The 20415-nt window shown below is 43.9% G+C and overlaps 1 protein-coding gene across 1 annotated transcript; it reads left to right on the forward strand.

Annotated features, from left to right (window-relative positions):
- Positions 1 to 14720: 14720 nt before the first annotated feature.
- On the forward strand, positions 14721 to 19637 carry ESX1 (ESX homeobox 1). The gene is made up of 4 exons (XM_010378498.1): positions 14721 to 14885; positions 15078 to 15498; positions 16901 to 16946; positions 18826 to 19637. The coding sequence occupies exons 1-4, from the start codon at positions 14804 to 14806 to the stop codon at positions 19453 to 19455; spliced, it is 1179 nt and encodes a 392-aa protein (XP_010376800.1). The 5' UTR covers positions 14721 to 14803; the 3' UTR covers positions 19456 to 19637.
- The last annotated feature ends 778 nt before the right edge of the window (positions 19638 to 20415 follow it).

Consider the following 20415-nt stretch of genomic DNA (forward strand, 5'->3'; position numbering starts at 1 on the left):
ACATTTTGAGTTCACTGTCTGTGTGACTTCTTCACGTTCATTTGCATCAGCTATTGTATAATTACTGCCCATGCCTCAAGAAACCGGATTACAAATCCCTTTCTACTCACACCTCTACCTATGAGCAAAGTAATGCGAACAGTAGTCCTTTTAAAATTATTGAGGCCCTGGAAGTCCTTTCCACTTATTTTTATTTTTATTTTATTTAATTTTTAGGCAGGGTTGCCTCTGTTGCCCAGCTGGAGTGCAGTGGCATGATCACAGCTCATTGCAGCCTCAACCCCATAGACTTAAGGAATCTTCCCACCTCATCCTCCCCAGTAGCTAGGGTCACAGGTGCATGCCCCTACGCCCGGTTAATTTTTGTAGTTTTTTGGTAGGGGTTTTGCCATGTTGCCCTGGCTGGTCTTGAACTCCTGGTCTCAAGCAATTCTCCAGGTTAGGCCTTCCAAAGTGCTGGGACTACAGGCATGAGTCACCACAACCAGCCAATTTCCACCTTTGCGTACCAAAGTTATCCAGTTTTCATTGAAATGATACAAAAGGCACAGGTGTGTGAGCATATATATCAATATGTAGAACACTGATTTTCCTCTGTTTCTGACCGTATCTCCAACCGTCTATTAGATATAACAGACATCTGGAAGGCCCACCAGCTCCCAAACTAAAAACATCCACAATTGAATTCACCCTCTTTCCCTAAAACTTGGTCCTTCCCATATTCCTCTTAGTAAATGGTGCCATGTTCTGGCTCAAGCCAAATACTCAGGAATCATCTTTGACACTTTCCTCTTCCTCAGTTCTCACATTCAGTCCATCAGCAAGCCCTATTATTTCCACCTCAAAAATAACCCCCCAAAAATAAACCTCAAAGCCAGCTTCTTCTCTCCACCTCTGTCATCTGGTCCAAGCCATCACCACCTCTCACCTAGCTGACTGCAACAGCCTCCTAATTCATCTCCTTGCCTCTACAGGTTCCTTCTTCAAGAATTCTTTCTCAGGCCAGGTACAGTGGTTCATGCCTGTAATTCCAGAACTTTGGGAGGCCAAGGCAGGCAGATTACTTGAGGTCAGGATTTCGAGACCAACCTGGCCAACATGGTGGAACCCAGTCTCTACTAAAAAAAAAATACAAAAAACATAAGCCGGGCATGGTGGCAGGTGCCAATAATCCCAGCTACTAGGGATGCTGATGCAGGAGAAATTGCTTGAACCCTGGAGATGAAGGCTACAGTGAGCCGAGATCGAGCCACTGCACTCCAGCCTGGGTGACAGAGTGAGACTCTGTCTCAAAAAAAAAAAAAAAAAAAAAAAAAAAAAAAAAAAAAGGGTATGCAGACTTCAAATAAACAGATGAAAAGATGTGCAACATCATCAGCCATTAGGAAAATCCAAATTTTCTTAGATATCCACAAGGTATCACTACGCACCTATCAGAATGGCTTAAAATAAAAAATAGTGAATACATCAAATGTTGGCAACGATGCAAAGAAACTCTATCAGTCATCTTGACAGGAGCATAAAATGGTACAGACACCCCAGAAAACTGTTTGGTAGTTTATTTAAAAACCTAATCAAGCTATTACCATACAACCCAGAAATCACACACTTGGAAATTTATACCAAAGAAGTGAAACTGATGTGCACACAAAAACCTCTACAAAAATGCTGATAACAACTTTATTCACAATAACCAAAAACTAGAAACAACCTAAATTCCATAACAGGTGAATGGGTTAATAAAACTACTCAGGAATAAAAAGGAAAGAACTGTTGGTACAAGCAACAACTTGAAATGAATCTCAAGGAAATTATGCTGAGCGAGTGGAAAAAAGCCAGTCTCAAATGTTATCTTCATGTTCCCATTCATATAACATTCCTGAAGTGGTAAAATGATAGAGATGGACACTAGATCAGTTGAACCAGGAATTAGAGCACCATGGAGGGGTAGTTTCAAAGAAACCAGGGGTTTCTTTAGAGTGATGGAACAGTTTTGTATGCTAATTGTCATGATGGTAACAGGGGTCTATACATGTGGTAAAATTTCATAGAATTACACACACACACACACACACGCACATACACACACAGAAATCCAATTAAAGTTCTGTACTTTACAAAAACTAGCCGGGTGTGGTGGCAGGCACCTGTAATCCTAGCTACTCCGGAGGCTGAGGTACGAGAATCTCTTGAACCCGGGAGGCAGAGGTTGCAGTGAGCCCAGATCCCCGTGCCACTGCACTCCAGCTTGGGCGACAGAGTGAGAATCGTTTTTTTGTTTGTTTTTTTTGTTTTTAAAGCCAACGGGATTACAGCATTGAGGATGGGCAGTCTTGAGGGCTAATATATATATATATATATATATATATATATACACACACACACACATATATATATATTTATATATATATTACATATATATATATTTATATATATATTACATATATATATATTTATATATATATTACATATATATATATTTATATATATATTACATATATATATATTTATATATATATTACATATATAAATTTATACACACAGACACACACACACATATATATATAGAGAGAGAGAGAGAAAGAGAGAGTCTCACTCTGTCACCCAGGATGGAGTGCAGTGGTGCAATCTGGGCTCACTGCAACCTCTGCCTCCTAGATTCAAGCGATTCTCATGCATCAGCCTCCAGAGTAGCTGGGACTACAGGCATGAGCCATCATATCCAGCTAATTTTTGTATTTTTCAGTAGAGACGAGGTTTCACCATGCTGGCCAAGCAGGTCTCAAACTCCTGACCTCAAGTGATCTGCCTGCCTCAGCCTCTCAACTTGCTGGGATTACAGGTGTGAGCCACCGGGCCCAGACAGAATTGGGCCTTGAAACATATGTTTAGGGATTTGGATTTTATCTTGAAAGAAATGAGGAGTCATTACTAGTAGTAGTAGTAGTATTTAATATTAGTATAACTTTTTATTCTAAAATAGTTCAACTCATCAGAAGTTATAAAAATTATAGTATAGGCAGCTCCTTTATACATTTTACTCAGCTTTTTCCAATGATAATAACTTATAGGCCGGGTGCGGTGGCTCACGCCTATAATCCCAGCACTTTGGGAGGCCGAGAAGGGCGGATCATGAGGTCAGGAGATTGAGACCATTCTGGCTAACACAGTGAAACCCCGCCTCTACTAAAAATACAAAAAACTAGCCGGGCGAGGTGGCGGACGCCCGTAGTCCCAGCTACTCGGGAGGCTGAGGCAGGAGAATGGCGTGAACCCGGGAGGCGGAGCTTGCAGTGAGCCGAGATCGCGCCATTGCACTCCAGCCCGGGCCACTGAGCAAGACTCTGTCTCAAAAAAAGAAAAGAAAAAAAAAAAAAAGATAATAATGTATACAATCACTGTACTTTTTCAAAAAAAAAAAACTGATATTGGTACAATACTATATTAACTTGGGACTTCTCAACCTCAGCACTATTGTCATTTTGGAGCCAATAATTCTTTGTTGTGGGGGATGTCCTGTGCATTGCGGGATATTTAGCAGCACCCCTGGCCTCTACTCACTTGCCAGTAGCAAGCCCCCTTCAGCTGTAACACCCAAAAATATCTCCAAATATTGCCAAATGCTCCCTTAAGCTGATTCTCAGTTTTCTTATTTATTTATTTATTTATGACAGAGTCTTACTCTGTTGCCCAGTCTGGAGTACAGTGGTGCAGTCTCGGGTCACTACAACCTCCACTTCCCGGGTTCAAGTGATTCTCCTGCGTCAGCCTCCAGAGTAGCTGAGACTACAGGCATGTGCCACCATGCCTACCTAACTTTTGTATTTTTAGTAGAGACGGGATTTTGCTATGTTTGCCGGGCTGGTCTTGAACTCCTGACCTCAAGTGATCCGTTCACCTCCACCTCTCAAAGTGCTAGGATTACAGGCATGAGCCACTGTGCCTGGCTTCCTCATTTATATAGTGGAAATAATAATGCTGTAAGAATTATGTAAAATAATGTCGTGAAGGCACTTTTTAGTTAGGAGCTGCTATACAAATGGGAAGACCTATTAGCACTTGCCAGCCCTGACTCCCGTGTGTCCCCTAGCTCATCTCCAGCCAAACTGAACTATTTGCTGGCCTGTAAGTATGTTCTTTATATTGAGCTATCTGCCTAGACTCCCGTTCCCATCCCTAAATTCTACCCATTGAAATTCTTCCCATAAATTTTTCATGCCCCAAACGCACTGGTTATAAAAAATAGGGGAGGAAAGGGAAAATCCTAAACGTTGGAGAAAATGGCTAATAAATGTATGTCACAGATCTAGCATAGTGCTTGGCACCTATTCATTCATTCATTCATTCAAAAAATATATACTGAAGCCTTGTCAACATAGTAAGAGCCATCTCTTTAAAAAAATTAATTAGCCAGGAGGCTGAGGATGGAGAATTGCTTCAGCCCAGGAGTTTATTCTATACTTTCCATTAGTTGTGTTTGTTTGTTTGTTTGTTTGTTTGTTTGTTTGTTTTGAGACAGAGCCTCACTCTGTCACCCAGGCTGGAATGCAATGGCGCAGTCTCAGCTCACTGCAACCTCCACCTCCCGGGTTCAAGTGATTCTCCTGCCTCAGCCTCCCAAGTAGCTGGGATTACAGGCACCCACCACCACACTTGGCTAATTTTGTATTTTTAGTCGAGACAGGGTTTCACCATGTTGGCCAGGCTGGTCTCAAACTCCTGACCTCAGGTGATCTGCCCACCTCGGCCTCCCAAAGTGCTGGGATTACAGGCATGAGCCACTGAGCCCGGCCAATAATTTTTATTTTTATTTTTTAATTTTTTAATTTTTTTGAATTTCTTTTTTTATTATAACTTTAAATCCTAGAGTACATGTGCACAACGTGCAGGTTTGTTACATATGTATACATGTACCATGTTGGTGTGCTGCACCCATTTACATTAGGTATATCTCCTAATGCTATCCCTCCCCCCTCCCCCCTCCCCCCTCCCCCCTCCCCACAATAGGCCCCAGTGTGTGATGTTCCCCTTCCTGAGTCCAAGTGATCTCATTGTTCAATTCCCAACTATGAGTGAGAACATGAGGTGTTTGGTTTTCTGTTCTTGTGATAGTTTGCTGAGAATGATGGTTTCCAGCTGCATCCATGCCCCTACAAAGGACACAAACTCATTCATTTTTATGGCTGCATAGTATTCCATGGTGTATATGTGCCACATTTTCTTAATCCAGTCTGTCACTGATGGACATTTGGGTTGATTCCAAGTCTTTGCTATTGTGAATAGTGCCGCAATAAACATACGTGTGCATGTGTCTTTATAGCAGCATGATTTGTAATCCTTTGGGTATATCCCCAGTAATGGGATGGCTGGGTCAAATGGTATTTCTAGTTCTAGATCCTTGAGGAATTGCCACACTGTTTTCCACAATGGTTGAACTAGTTTACAGTCCCACCAACAGTGTAAAAGTGTCCCTACTTCTCCACATCCTCTCCAGCACCTGTTGTTTCCTGACTTTTGAATGACTGCCATTCAAACTGGTGTGAGATGGTATCTCATTGTGGTTCTGATTTGCATTTCTCTGATGGCAAGTTATGATGAGCATTTTTTTCATGTGTCTGTTGGCTGTATAAATGTCTTCTTTTGAGAAGTGTCTGTTCATATCCTTTGCCCACTTTTTGATGGGGTGGTTTGTTTTTTTAACCAAAACAGCATGGTACTGGTACCAAAACAGAGATATAGACCAATGGAACAGAACAGAGCCCTCAGAAATAATACCACACATCTACAGCCATCTGATCTTTGACAAACCTGACAAAAACAAGAAATGGGGAAAGGATTCCCTATTTAATAAATGCTGCTGGGAAAATTGGCCAGCCATAAGTAGAAAGCTGAAACTGGATCCCTTCCTTACTCGTTATACGAAAATTAATTCAAGATGAATTAGAGACTTAAATGTTAGACCTAAAACCATAAAATCCCTAGAAGAAAACCTAGGTAATACTATTCAGGACAAGGACTTCATGTCTAAAACACCAAAAGCAATGGCAACAAAAGCCAAAATTGACAAATGGGATCTAATTAAACTAAAGAGCTTCTGCACAGCAAAAGAAACTACCATCAGAGTGAACAGGCAACCTACAGAATGGGAGAAAATTTTTGCAATCTACTCATCTGACAAAGGGCTAATATCCAGAACCTACAAAGAACTCAAACAAATTTACAATAATTTTTAATGTGTAGAAAATACTTATGATATAATGTAAGATTACAGACAGAATATCAGATAGTTATATTGAATATGGTACATATAAAAAATTATAGAAAAAAGAAATTTGTCATTATCATCTATAGATATCAACAGGTTATGAGTGAGTTTATATTATGTTATTTTTGGCTTATTTATACTTTCCAAATTCATCACAATAATCATTCATTACTGTTATGATTAGGAGCAAACAAGTAGTTATTTTTTAAAAGTAAAAGAAACAAAAAAAAAAAGTCCAGGCATGGTGGCTCAGGCCTGTAACACCAAGCACTTTTTGAAGTCAAAGCAGGAGGATCACTTGAGGCCAGGAGTTCAACACTAGCTTGGGGAACACAGTGAGACAGCATCTCTACAAAAAGAGAGTTTCTTTAAAAATTAACCAGGCATCGTGGAACCTGCCTCCTGCCTGTAGTTCCAGCTATTTGGGAGGCTGAGGTGGCAGGACCACTTGAGCCCAGGGGTTCAAGGTTGCAGTGAGCTATGATTGCACCACTGCACTCCAGCCTGCATGACAGAGTGAGACTACATCTCAAAAAAAAAAAAAAAAAAAGGTGAAAACATATTCTCAACTATACTTTAACATTAATATTGAATTTCACTTCCTTCATATATTTCTGATATATACTGACCTCTTCTTACTTTGAACTCCCATAGGATTATTTTGCTCCTCTCTTGCATGTGCCTTGTTCCACCTTATATCAAAATATCTTATGGGCTGCTCTGCCTATGGAGTAGCCATTCTTTCATTTCTTTATTTCTCTAATAAACTCGCTTTCACTTAAAAGAAATCTCTTATGTGTTTTCTTTCTCTCCATGTCTTGCTCATGTCTGTAGAGTCCTTGTACATAATATGTGGACACTGAATTGGAATACATACACACATACACACACCAAGAATACCAAGTAAATTCCAGACCGTTCCTGGGAAGAATTTTGCCGCCCCAGAGTTTACCCTTGGGACTGCCAGAAGAGCTGGAAGGAAAGTGAGAGGGCAGGGGCAACAATGAACACGCTGAGCTAGTTAAATTCTGCAGGAGCCTTCGACTTGGCTAATGCCAACCACGCCTACCCATAGTCCCCATATTTGCCAGCCAATCAACAAATCCTTACTGAATGTCTATTATGTACTCAGTACTGCTTTGAAAATACTAAGAAACATATGAAGTGGAAGGAGTTTGCAATCTAATTAAGGAATGGACACACACATCCGTATACATACATACCGACATATCCATGCATTCATGTCTGCATGTATTTAAAGATAACTCACACACACAAAAGCACTGGTTACAAAAATAAAAGGAAAAAAGAAAATTCTAAACGTTAAACATTGGAGAAAATGGTTAATAAAATTATATGACAGATCTAGCATAGTGCCTGCGGTGATGCGTAATAAGAATCAAATGAATATAGTTCAAACTGCCAAGTGCTATAACGGCTCAGAACGGCAAGAGTGCTGTGGGCTGGGAAGACTTCCCACAAGTGGTGGGCATTAAGCTAGAACCTGAAATATCTGAAAGCCAGTGGTAATTAGCACGTGGCATTTTGCTTTCACCATGAAGTAGACTAAACGCAAATTATTTACCCAGATCATTGCAAGGATCAAGAAGGTCATGAAAGGTACCCTTTCTAGAGGATCTGTGCAGAGAATATAGCTGGAGGAAGCAGGTTTTTTGAGGCTTCAGTCCAGGGTACCCTAGTTAGATCAAAGAAATCCTAGGGATGGTGTGTCCAATTCACTCAATAATGATGGTAGCCATTAATAGCAGTCATTCTACAAACTTTCTGGTCACAATAGCAAAGAGATCAAGCAAAATAGAAAGAAAAATCATGGAATTTTATCCTTGACCCCTGATTACAGCAAAGAAGCCCAATGTCCTAGCCTCTGGACTAGGATTTAGTGTACAAATGATTCGGTTTCATGGAAAAAAACTGAGACGACTGTGGTGTTCCAGGCCAGGATAGGGAATGCAAAAATCAATCAGTTATTGCTACTTAAAATTATCAGCAGTAACAGATATCTTCAGGCTATCTTTCCTTCCCTTTTTTCTTCTCTAAGGCTAGGAATAAATACGTAAATAGCCTCAGTGACTTTTCCTCTTCTTTTCCATCAGTGCAGACACTATCTCGAGTCTGAAGGGGCCGGGGACACTGGCTCACGCCTGTAATCCCAGCTCTTTGGGAGGCCAAGGTGAGTGGATCGCTTAGAGCTCAGGAGTTCAAAACCAGCCTGGGCAACATGAAGAGACCATGTCTCTAAAAAAAAAAAAAAAAAATATATATATATATATATATATATATATATATATATATACACACACACACACACATATATACATATACATACACAAAAAATTAGCCGGCCATGGTGACACGCACCTGTAGTCCCAGCAACTCAGGAGGCTGAAGTGGGAGGATCGCTTGAGCCCAGGAGGGAGAGGCTGCAGTGAGTCATGATAGTATCACTGCACTCCAGCCTGGGTGACCGAGCAAGACCTTGTTTGGAAAAAAAATAAAAAGAGTCTGAAGGAAACAGAGAACTGTGGTTTTCCCAAAGGTGGGTATAAGAAGCCTCCATGTGCCCCTTACATCTTTAAGAAGTAATACCAGTTTTTTAAAAGCCATAGTGTTGGCTTCTGCACGAATAATTTATTCATGGCATTGAATAAAAAGATATAACATGGCCGGATGCAGTGGCTCACCCCTGTAATCCCAGCACTTTGGGAGGCCAAGGAGGGTGGATCACCTGAGGTCAGGAGTTCGAACATGGCGAAACCCATCTCTATGAAAAATACAAAAAGTTAGCTGGGCGTGGTAGCGGGCACCTATAATCCCAGCTACTTGGGAAGCTGAGGCAGGAGAATCACTTGAACCTGGGAGGCAGAGGTTGCAGTGAGCTACGATGGCGCCATTGCACCCTAGTCTGGGCAACAAGAACAAAACCCTGCCTGAAAAAAACAGATATCACCTCACTGATGTTTCATCAGAAGTCACCCCACTCTTGCTGCCAGTTGTGGTGAATAATCAGAGGTGGACTCTAGGGTCTTTGGGCAAAGGACTGAAAAAATTTCCCTCACTACAGAGTGCCCTTATAGGAAGAAGAAAGAATCAGAAAGCACATAGGGCTGTGAATGGGCTGCCATTCACTTTAAGGAACAGAAAGCTCCTCTACCCTACCCATACCACTGACCACACCTGGGACAGGTGACCCTCACTTGCAGCAGAAATGTAATCTATGAACACGAAACGTCCATAATATTACAGTTCTCTTGACTGTAAGGGTCTCTAGAAAACATCTAGAGATTGCCCCAGTTTACAGGCCAGAATAAAGATCTCTGGTTTAGGGCCGGGCTCAGTGGCTGACACCTGTAATCCCAGCACCTTTGGAGGCCAAGGCGGGCAGATCACGAGGTCAGTAGTTCGAGATCATCCTGGCCAATATGGTGAAACCCCATCTCTACTAAAAATACAAAAATTAGCCGGGTGTAGTGGTGCGCCTGTAGTCCCAGCTACTCGGGAGACTGAGGCAGAAAAATCGCTTGAACCCTGGAGGTGGAGGTTGCAGTGAGCCGAGATCACACCACTGCACTCCAGCCTGGGCGACAGAGCAAGAATCCGTAAAAAAAAAAAAAAAAAAAAAAAAAAAGAATCTCTGGTCTGTCATTAGTTCATTTACAAAGAGGATATTGCCTGGCAGAAGGAATTCTCATAAGTGGAATAGTTTAACATGAAATTTCATTTTGAAGATTACGTCCCTACTGTAAAGCATCAGAGCCTGCATCAGCCAGCTAGCCCTCAGCCAGGGGAAAGCAGGCAGGTGTGCCATTTCGGTGTGGTAGTGCCAAAGCCACACCTAGGGCACCCTGAGCCTCTGTATGGGACAGCAACTTCAGATATAAAAAGAGCCAATAGGCCGGGCGCAGTGGTTCATGCCTGTAATTCCAACACTTTGGGAAGCCAAGGCAGGCAGATCACCTGAGGTCAGGAGTTCAAGACCAGCCTGGCCAACATGGTGAAACCTCGTCTCTACTAAAAATACAAAAATGAGCTGGGCGTGATGGTGGACGCCAGTAGTCCCATCTACTCGGGAGGCTAAGGCAGGAAAATTGCTTGAACCCAGGAGGTGGAAGTTGCAGTGAGCCGAGATCGCACCACTGCACTCCAGCCTGGGCGACAGAGTGAGACTCCGTCTCAAAAACAAAAACAAAACAAAACAAAACAAAAAACAAAAAAGCCAATAAGCAGATTAAAAGAAGCTCAATAGCTCAATATCATTAGTCATTAGAATAATGCAAATCAAAACAATAATGAAACACTACTTCATACCTACTAGGATGGATTTGATAAAAACAAAAACCTGGAAAATAAGTGTTGGCAAGGATGTGAAGAAACTGTAAATCTCCTGTACTGCTGGTGGGAACGTAAAATGGTACAGCTGCTGTGGAAAACAATGTAGTAGTTCCTCAGAAAGTTCAACATAGAATTTCCATATGATTCGGCCCTTCTGCCCCTAGGTATATGCTCAAAAGATTGAAAAACAGGTATTCAAACAAAACTTGTACATGAATGCTCATAGCAGCACTACTCACAATCATCAAAAGGTGAAAACAACACAAATGCCCATCAATTGATGGATCTATAACCAAAATGTGGTATAGCTTATACAGTGGATTTTTATTCAGACATAAAAAGGAGTGAAGTGCTGACACACGCTACAATATGAATGAACCTCAAAAACACTATGCTAAGTGAAAGAAACCAGACATAATTGGACACATACTGTATGATTCCACTTACATGAAATATCCGGAATAGGAAAATCCATAGAGCTAGTACATTTCTGGTTACCAGGGCCCACAGAGAGGGAGAGAATGAGGAATAACTGGTATTGCTTACAGGCTTCCTTTACAGGGTGTTGAAAATGTTCTGAAATTAGATAATTGTGATGGTTGTACAGCATTGTGACTATACTAGAAATCACTGAATAGCACACTTAATTTTAAAAATCATAGTAGTTACCATTCCACAGCATGTTCTCTCTACAAAGCATCATTCTAAGAAGATAGCTCAAATCCAAGGTCCATTACTTACAAGCTGCATGCCTTTAGGTAAATTAACCTCTCTGTGACTCAATAACATCATCTGTAAAATGCGGATAAGAGTATTTACCTCCATAAGGTTATGAGGGTTAAATGTGTTAATATTTAATCTTACTTTGAACAGCCCTTTGTACATATTAACAGTATATATCGAATAGTAAGAATTAGCTAAGTGTTAGCTATTATCATTTCAATTAATCCTCACAACAATTCCATGAAGTAGGTGCTTTCCATTATTCCCATTTTACAGATGAGAAAACTAAGGCACAAGGAGATTATGCAACCCACCAAGTTAGTTATTTAGCAAAAGGCAAGCAAAGCCAGCAGTCTGGCTTCAGGGTCCCTGCTTCTCAACTATGAGAAGCTGTGCTTGACATAAATCTGGTATATGTAAATCTGGCGTTCATAAATTTTGAATTCATAGCCATTTTTGCCTAGGATGAGATTTAATTAGGTATTTAAGGTTTTCAAAAAGTAAATCAATTTAAGTAAGCGTGTTAAGTAAATATCGTCCTCTCTGGTACCCAGATACGACAAAACTTGCAAAGGGACACTTGAATGACTGAGGTTTAGAAAACATTGGTAAACCATGGAAATCTAAGATGTGACAGAGCACACCCATACTGTCACCAATTATACTAGGTAGGCTACTGCACACCTGGATTAAACCCTGTACCGATTTATTGTGTGATATAACACCCCAGGCAAAAATTGTTCGCCGGGTATGGAGCCCAAAGAGAAGAAGGCCTGCAGACTCAGCAGGAGCCAGCCTTAGGAGGAAATGTCTTGCTTAAAATCAGAAAGGCTGTGGGGTTGTAACCCTTGAAATCTTTTTGCAAGTGAATATGAGGCAGGAGGACTTATTAATTAGACAGTGTAGTCGAAGTGCCCTAGGCCCATCGCACTTTTAGGGGACTGTGAAAATGTCTAAACTGACTGGGCGCGGTGGCTCACGCCTGTAATCCCAGCACTTTGGGAGGCCAAGGAGGCAGGACCGCTTGAGCCCAGGCGTTAGAGACCAGCCTGAACTACATAGAGAGAGCTCGTCTCTACTAAAAACAAAAACAACAAAATTTGCAGAGAGCAGTGTCCCGCGTGCCTGTAGTACAAGCTATTTGGGAGGATCGCTTGAGCGGGGGAGATAAAAGCTGCCGTGAGCCCTGAGGGCATCACTGCACTCCAGCCTGGGCGACAGACCGAGACTCTGTCTCAGGAAAAGAAAAGAAAAGAAAAGAAAAGGTCTTAATTTCTTTTAAAATCATAAGAAAAATTTAATATAATCCATCCCAAATTATATTCATCCTTATACCAACACAGCTGTAAAATATAATTTTTTTTTCTTAATGGAGGAAGGGGCCCAGGAAGGCAAAAATGCCTAGGACCCACGAAAGTCATAATGTGGCCCGGACATGAGGGTGAGAGTGAGGGTGAGCCTCATTACCTCTCCCTCCTGACCAGGTCTTCCAGACACCAGCTCAGCAACTAATGCATGCAGCATCCTGTCCTGTTAATATCCTCTCCGTATTGAGCAAACGTGAAGTGGTGGGCTGGGGGAACCCAGAAGTGCTGGATCCCAACCCTGTGGTTTAGGGACATCCAGCCGAGGCCCTGGAGCAAGGGGAAGAGGCCTGAAATAGTGTGCAAAAGAAGGAGAAGACCCCTCACACCCAGGAATTGTAAACGCCACCTCCTGCTACTCTTACCTGAAATCCCACTATTATTTACTCCTTTGAATTAAGACAGCCATAATATAGTGAAAAGTGCACACATTTTGTATTTAAAACTGGCACGTATTGCCAATGGCAAGTTGCCTGGCTCTTTGGGGCCCAGCCTTCTGTTTTTTTTTTTTAAATGGGGGATGATAATGGTGGTTATCAAGGTGAAAGTAAGATAAATCATGTACAGTGCCAAGCATAGGGCCCATTATTAGCAGGCTTAAAAAAAATTTTTTTTTAATTTTTTTTTTATTTTTTGAGACAGGGTCTACTGTCGTCCAGGCTGGAGTGCAGTATCCTGATCATGGCTCACTGCAGCCTTGACGTCCCGGGCTCCAGCGATCCTTCCACCTCAGCCTCCCTAGTAACTGAGTCTACAGAGCTCTTTTTATAATATTACGGATATTAACACGTCCTGGGGAACCTGCAAACACTTAATGGAGGGAGAACCATATAGCCTTCAATCATAGCCCAGGCCTTTTAAATGTGATACATCACTGGGGAGCAAGAACTCAGGAAGACAGTTTCAGAAAAGCGGAGGGGGGAGGAGGAAGAAGGGGTAGTGGGGAAGGCGGGAACTCTCCCAGGTCCACAGCACAAGCACGGGGAATACGCGCGCTTTAGGAGCCTGCAGAACGGGCTTCTGCAAAGCGCGCTGCAATAAGAAGCACAGCAACCTAGCACAGCAGACGTTGCAAGTACCGCACATCAAAAGATGGGGCCCCTGTAGTGTAAGCATTCTTGAATACACTACGCACTTAGCAGATTTCTATACTTGCACTCTGACATAAGCTCATTACTGAAAATCTTAAGTCTTTGGAGCTTTCTCAAAAAGCACGTTGGGTTTCTTGCAGCGTGCACCTGAGCAGCGGACTGCTCTTCAAACTCAGCCCCAAATTCCCGCTCCCGGAATGCACGGTGGGTTCTGAATTCAAAAATCCAGAGCAAGCAGCCTTCTAGCCAATCATTGCACCTTATCACTATCCTGACTTTGGCGCGAACTGTACAGAACTAGATAGTCCTATCCATTTGTTACCAATTTCTAGCAGGGGAGAGTCGTTCTCAGAACCCAACTGCATGGTAGACTAACAAGTTCACTTTTGCATGTTTGGCTGCTGAACGCTCCCCGCTTTCTTCAACGCCATCTCTGGGTCTTTTCCGTGGGGGAAGCAAAGGGCATTGCCCCACCCAAGTGCTGCGAGGTAAAGAGGGTTGGGCGGAGGAACACTGCCAAAATACCTCTCCACAGGCTAGTGTGAGGTCTCAACCCACCCCCTCGCCCCCAAATCGGCTTTCACAACCCAGTCGCTTTTTCCAATCCCGGTCTCCGCTCAAGTTGGGAGTAGTCAGTTAAGCAGCAACTTGGAGCTACTGTTCCCCGCACAGCATGCTCACTACCTGCACCATGCTTGCGCACGCTCGCCCTATTTTTTGTACGCCCTGGACACGAATGCGTCCCCACGGGGTCGCACTCACAACTAGATGTACTGTGAATACTAATAGGGGGCGTTTAACCGACGCGTGTGCGTACGCTTTGAACCTGCGGAAGGCACCGTACCGCTATATAGGGCGCGCAAGTGCCAGACGGCGCCAGAAAGAGGTCCCGGCGCCAGAAAAGCGCTCGCCCGAGCCATTGGTCCCAGAGCCAGTTCCAACCCCGGTATCGCCGCAGAGCCCGCGCAGAGTCTGCAGAAGTGCACGGCTTTATCGACAGCACTTGAAGCATGGAGTCTCCTCGCGGGTACACCAACAGTGATATTGGCTACCGCAGCCTGGCAGTCGGCGAGGACATAGAGGAAGTGAATGGTTAGTGCTTGGACAGGGACAGGAGCTTTCGCGAACTCCAAAAGAGGAATTTTTCCCTGGGAGAGGCGAGCGGACGGGACGCTGCGCGGCTGTCGCAGTTGCTCTTCCATAGCGGGTCCCCTGCCTCCTCCAGCCCTCGCGCCGTGGGCTCCAACGCCCTGGTGTCTCTCTTTTGCTTTCCTCCCTTCCCAGATGAGAAACTTACCGTGACCTCGCTGATGGCAAAGGGAGGAGCGGACGAGGAGAATGCACGGTCCGAACCTGAGTACGGAGCAGAAGCAGAAAACGTTGGCATGGTGGGGTTCGTCCCCTCGGACGACCAAGACCGTGAGGGTGGCGGTGGCCACGAGCCGGAGCAACAGCAGGAGGAGCCGCCCCTGCCCGAGCCGGAGCAACAGCAGGAGGAGCCGCCCCTGCTCGAGCTGAAGCCAGAGCAGGAGGAGCCGCCCCAGGCGACCGTGGAAGGGCCACAGCCGGCGGAGGGGCCACAAACCGCTGAGGGGCCACAGCCCCCAGAGAGGAAACGCCGCCGCCGCACCGCGTTCACCCAGTATCAGCTGCAGGAGCTGGAGAAGTTTTTCGATGAAGCTCAATACCCCGACGTTGTGGCGCGGTAAGTGGCTTGCCCGGGAGGCACCCAGTTCATCCCGGGACCCTTTCACTCTCCTCCGGAGCCAAAAGCCACGTACGGGGCTTACGGGCGCTGGCTCCGCCCTTGCTTTTTGAGGGGTGTTGGGGGCGGGGCGCGGAGGATGTAAAAGACTGGGACGGGACTAGGGTAAAGCTAGTGAGGCAGGGTCGGATCCCGCCTTTATTTAAAATTTTGGCAATTTGCTCATCATGGGTTGTTTTTGCATTAATTTTGATACGTTTTAATATTGCATTAAAATAGTATCTGTCTTGATTATTGAGTTTTTAAGCGCCATTTACTTTGTGCGCGCGTGGCGAGCGCCTCACTCTTTTCGCTCTAGTAACCGCCCTGCCACGTGGAGCGCACTTTTACAACCAGGAGGCGGACTTTTGAGCTTTCGGTAGCCAGAGACCCCTTTCCTTCGCTAGCCTCTTCGGAGCCCTCCTTATACCGGCCCCCGTAGTGTACGAAGGGGCAGGCCTTTTCTGGCCAGGCTGGAACTGGGGGCAGGGGTCACCTGGACAGGTCAGAGTAGGGTTTAGGGGACCTTTCTGGCTTCGTTGTACTTAGCCTTCGCCCGGCAAAGAGCAAGAAAGAATTTCCCGAGGGCGTGCTTGGCCGATGTGGTTTGGAGTTCACTCCCTGAGAGTTCACCTCTCCCTTTTACAATAAACAGAAATACTGTGGTTCAATACAGCGCTTTAAAGGTGTTTTGGCATGTCTTTTTTTTTTTTTTTTCACGGACGGACTTCCCAAGGAAAGATTTCCAGGGTTGTTGTCTGCTGTTTCACAAACAGAAGAATTGAGTCATATTCAGCTAACAAACCATCGGGCGCTTTTACATATATTCCCTTTTTCTGTCTTATTTAACAACAAAGTTGTTCATGGGAAAAACCTCTCTAAAGCGAGTCCCAACCGTATTAGGGAGGTACACTGGGAGGTGGGGGAAAACTGCACTGGGAGGTGGGGGATAGAAATAATGTACATATATGTATATATATAATGTACATATATATATAAATATATAGATAGATTTTTTTTTTATGAGACGGAGTCTTGCTCTGTGGCCCAGGCTGGAGAGCAGTGGCGCGATCTCTCCTCGCTGCAACCTCCGCCTCCTGGGTTCAAACGATTCTCCTGCCTCAGCCTCCCGAGTAGCTGGGATTAAAGGCATGCACCACCATGCCCGGCTAATTTTTTTATTTTTAGTAGAGACAGGGTTTCACCATGCTGGCAAGGCTGGTCTCGAACTCCTTACCTCAGCACCGTCTTCGGCCTCCCAAAGTGCTGGGATTACTGGCGTGAGCCACTGCACCCAGCCACATTCATATTTCATTTTATCCACAACTTCAAATACTGAATATTTGTAATTTTCTCCCCTAAGAGAAAGACTTGCAGCACGCCTGAATTTGACTGAAGACAGAGTGCAGGTCAGTAAATCTTGAAAAAGCAATTTGGCAGGACAGCCATTCTAAAGCATGCTTTAGGTTTTGTCCTGGACGTTCTCAAGTTGGTGTTTTTTGTTGTCTTTTCCATGGTTGGCAAATAAGTTTTGAACAGTAGGGGCTTTGGTGGTAAAAAATAGGATATGTAAACTTCAGATTATGGAAATTGCTCGTTAACAGAGGAACTATGATTTTCTAAAGAAAAAAAAAAGACTGTTCTCCTATCTCTGTATCTGTCTTTCCTTCCATATAGTGTATGCACATGTATATGTACATATATACATTTACATACACATATATCCACATGTATACACATACATACATACATATATTCCAATAAATAAGATTAACCTTCTTCTCACACTGGTATTCTCTAGGGAGAATGTTAATTTTCCCTAAAGGATTACTTCTATATGGAGTCATGTTGGGGGCTCAATCTGACCTCGGAAGTATTCAAATTAATGCACAGAAGAACTGAGTTTTATAAGAAGGTTCAACTGTACTAAATTATTTAAAATATTTAAAACCAAGCACAAGCACTTAGCTAAATGAGTGAATTTATATTTAGGCATTGGGGTGAAGGAGTAATTCACACACAGAGCACAGTACTTAAGTAGAGAGTGGCAGACCTAAGTTAATTTTTTTGAAAGATTTTGATGTCAGCCTGAAAACATTGCTAAAATATTGCAATTAAGTGGTAATGGGGGAAACATTCATAAGCTTTGGAAAACTGTCTAAAAAATGGAACAAAAAAAAAGAAAGAAGAATTTGAATAAAGTCCCCTGACCTAAGAAGGGTGGAAAGCTTAGAGAAGAATTGTATACAGTCAAACACATACATTGCAGATGTCACACAAATTCAACTTTATGCAACTACCAAATGCATAAGAGATTGTTCACTTTTTGTAAACACCTTAGAAAAAACATCTTAGATGTTTTATTCTTTTTGGTGATATTATTTTGAAAAGGTGGGTTTTCTGGAATTTGATTGATTAGGGGGTTCTCTCGATTCAGGCAAGATTCTTACCTGTGTTGATTTAAAATACCTTTTCATTTACTCAGGCAGTAACGACTAATTTTGCAGGTCACGAGATCAAAAGTTGACTGTTTAAAATTACAGAAGACCATAGCTGCATCAAGGAAGTATTTGCAAAAAAAAAAAAAAAAAAAAAAAGTTAGAATGGGCTTATTAGCTTTGCCTCAGGGTGTGTGTGTGAGTGCAGTGATGGAAATGCACTGCACGCCTGTGGGTGTGATGTCTGGAAAAGCAGCCCAACAAAGCAGACCACTGAATGCTGGAGTCCTGATGTGCCACAGGCCTAGCCTGAGGTTGGGATGACGTATCCTCTGCCTTCTCAGGGAAGCAAGGTAAACTCAGAGGAAAAGAAAAAAGGTTTGCTGACCTGCTTTTGTTCCCTGCCAGGGTTTACATAGGCCTCTCAATGGATTTCTGAAGGAAGAAAGAGCCAGAAAATACAAAGAAGGAAAAAAGACAATATTCTCATCTATTTCCAAATTCTACAGCATGAATTTCCCTAAAGACACTTTTAATAGACACTCCCCTCCTTTTCTTTGCAAATATAGTATACTTATTTTATGAAATCAGTATTGAGAATACAGACCCAATATGGGCCCATACCAAAATTTGCCATCTGTTGGCTTCGGTTATGTTTAAGCAGGGGTGACCACTAGCACATCTGAGCCCGCCCCTCCCTCACTCCTCTAAGATATTTCATCAATAAGAAAATAGCTTCACCTGTTGCAGTTTAAAGTCTCAATGGCATGTAGAATTGCATGTCATGTTTTTTTCTATTATGACGTTAGCTGTTCAAAATACTAAACCAATTCATTTTTCCCCTCTGAAGGTTTGGTTTCAGAACAGAAGAGCCAAGTGGAAACGAAATCAGAGGGTGCTCATGTTGAGAAACATTGCTGCCACCGCCCTGGCCCGCCCTGCGGAGGTGTTCTTGGGTGGCCCCTATAATGCCACTCCTCTGGATCCTGCTTTGTGTGTTCATCTGGTGCCACAACTACCAACACCACCTGTGCCACCTATGCCACCCAGGCCACCCATGGTCCCTATGCAACCCAGGCCACCCATGGCACCTATGCCACCCATGGCACCTGGGCCACCCAGGCCATCCATGGCGCCTATGCCACCCAGGCCACCTGTGGTCCCTATGCAACCCAGGCCGCCCATGGTGCATATGCCACCCAGGCCACCCATGGCACCTGTGCCACCCGGGCCACCCATGGCACCTGGGCCACCCGGGCCATCCATGGCGCCTATGCCACCCAGGCCACCTGTGGTCCCTATGCAACCCAGGCCACCCATGGTGCATATGCCACCCAGGCCACCCATGGCACCTGTGCCACCCAGGCCACCTATGGCGCCTATGCCACCCAGGCCACCTGTGCCTCGTATTGGCCTGGCTCCTGTACGCATCACATGGGCCCCTGTCATGAATAGTTATTATACAGGTCCCTTTTTCTAAAGTAAGGTCTTCATGACAGTTTTTCCAAAGTTCTTTCCTGCCAGATAGAAATTGTGCACAGCACAGCGTCAAGTTATTGGTTAGATACTTGTTAAATGAGATGGATAGATGAACAAAGTTAACGAATGCCCTGTTATTTTTGTAGCCACATGATTGTAGGATTTTCAATAAAGATGTGACTTAACAGTACGTTGGTTTTGGATGCCAATTGGGGTCAGTAGAATATGGATGGGAATTGCTAAGGGAATGCAATTTGAGTAGAATGGTGAAGAGGCCTCTTCTCATCAGGTAATATCCCTGAGTCACCATCAGTATGTCCTGCACATCACAGAGTTTGCCAAGTGCCCATGATGGGTTTACATTGACCTATACATTTTCCTTCCACATGTCCCCCTACCCCATCCTCAACCCTCCACCCTGCCCCACTGGGAACATATAAATGTGCGGGATGGGAAGGGGTGAGTCTAGTGAGATAACTGCGTTTGCAGGGAGGGCCACGTTCCATTCATGCTAAGGAGCTCAGGCTAAATCATGGACTCTAAAAGAAACTTACTGAGGGGCTACTCACAGAGCCTTGAGGGAATGGGACAGCTAAATGTGCATCTAGTACTCTCCAAATTCTGCTCCCTGCCCTTTTTTTTTTTCTTTCTCTTTTTGATAAGTCTCTCTGTCACCCAGGCTGGAGTGCAGTTACATGATCATAACTCATTGCACCCTCGAACTCCTAGACTCAAGCGATCCTCCTGCCTCGGCCTCCTGAGTAGCTGGGACTACAGGTGCACCACCAAGCCTGGCTAGTTGCTGTTGTGTATTTTGTAGAGATAGGGGTCTCACTGCAGTGCCGAGGGTGGTCTCAAACTCCTGTTCTCGAGTGATCCTCCTGCCTCCAGCCTCCCAAAGTGCTGGGATTACAGGTGTGAGCCACTACACCCAGCCTGCCCTCCACTTTGTGGAGGAGAT

Source organism: Rhinopithecus roxellana, chromosome 7 (assembly GCF_007565055.1).
Source record: "Rhinopithecus roxellana isolate Shanxi Qingling chromosome 7, ASM756505v1, whole genome shotgun sequence".
Classification (NCBI taxonomy): Eukaryota; Metazoa; Chordata; class Mammalia; order Primates; family Cercopithecidae; genus Rhinopithecus; species Rhinopithecus roxellana.

Bases quoted from the DNA above. Each gene is read 5' to 3' on its own strand.
- ESX1 (XM_010378498.1), top strand. From the start codon at position 14,804: ATGGAGTCTCCTCGCGGGTACACCAACAGTGATATTGGCTACCGCAGC. The intron at 15,499-16,900 runs GTAAGTGGCTTG...TTCTCCCCTAAG, and splicing joins TACCCCGACGTTGTGGCGCG to AGAAAGACTTGCAGCACGCC. The intron at 16,947-18,825 runs GTCAGTAAATCT...TCCCCTCTGAAG, and splicing joins TGACTGAAGACAGAGTGCAG to GTTTGGTTTCAGAACAGAAG.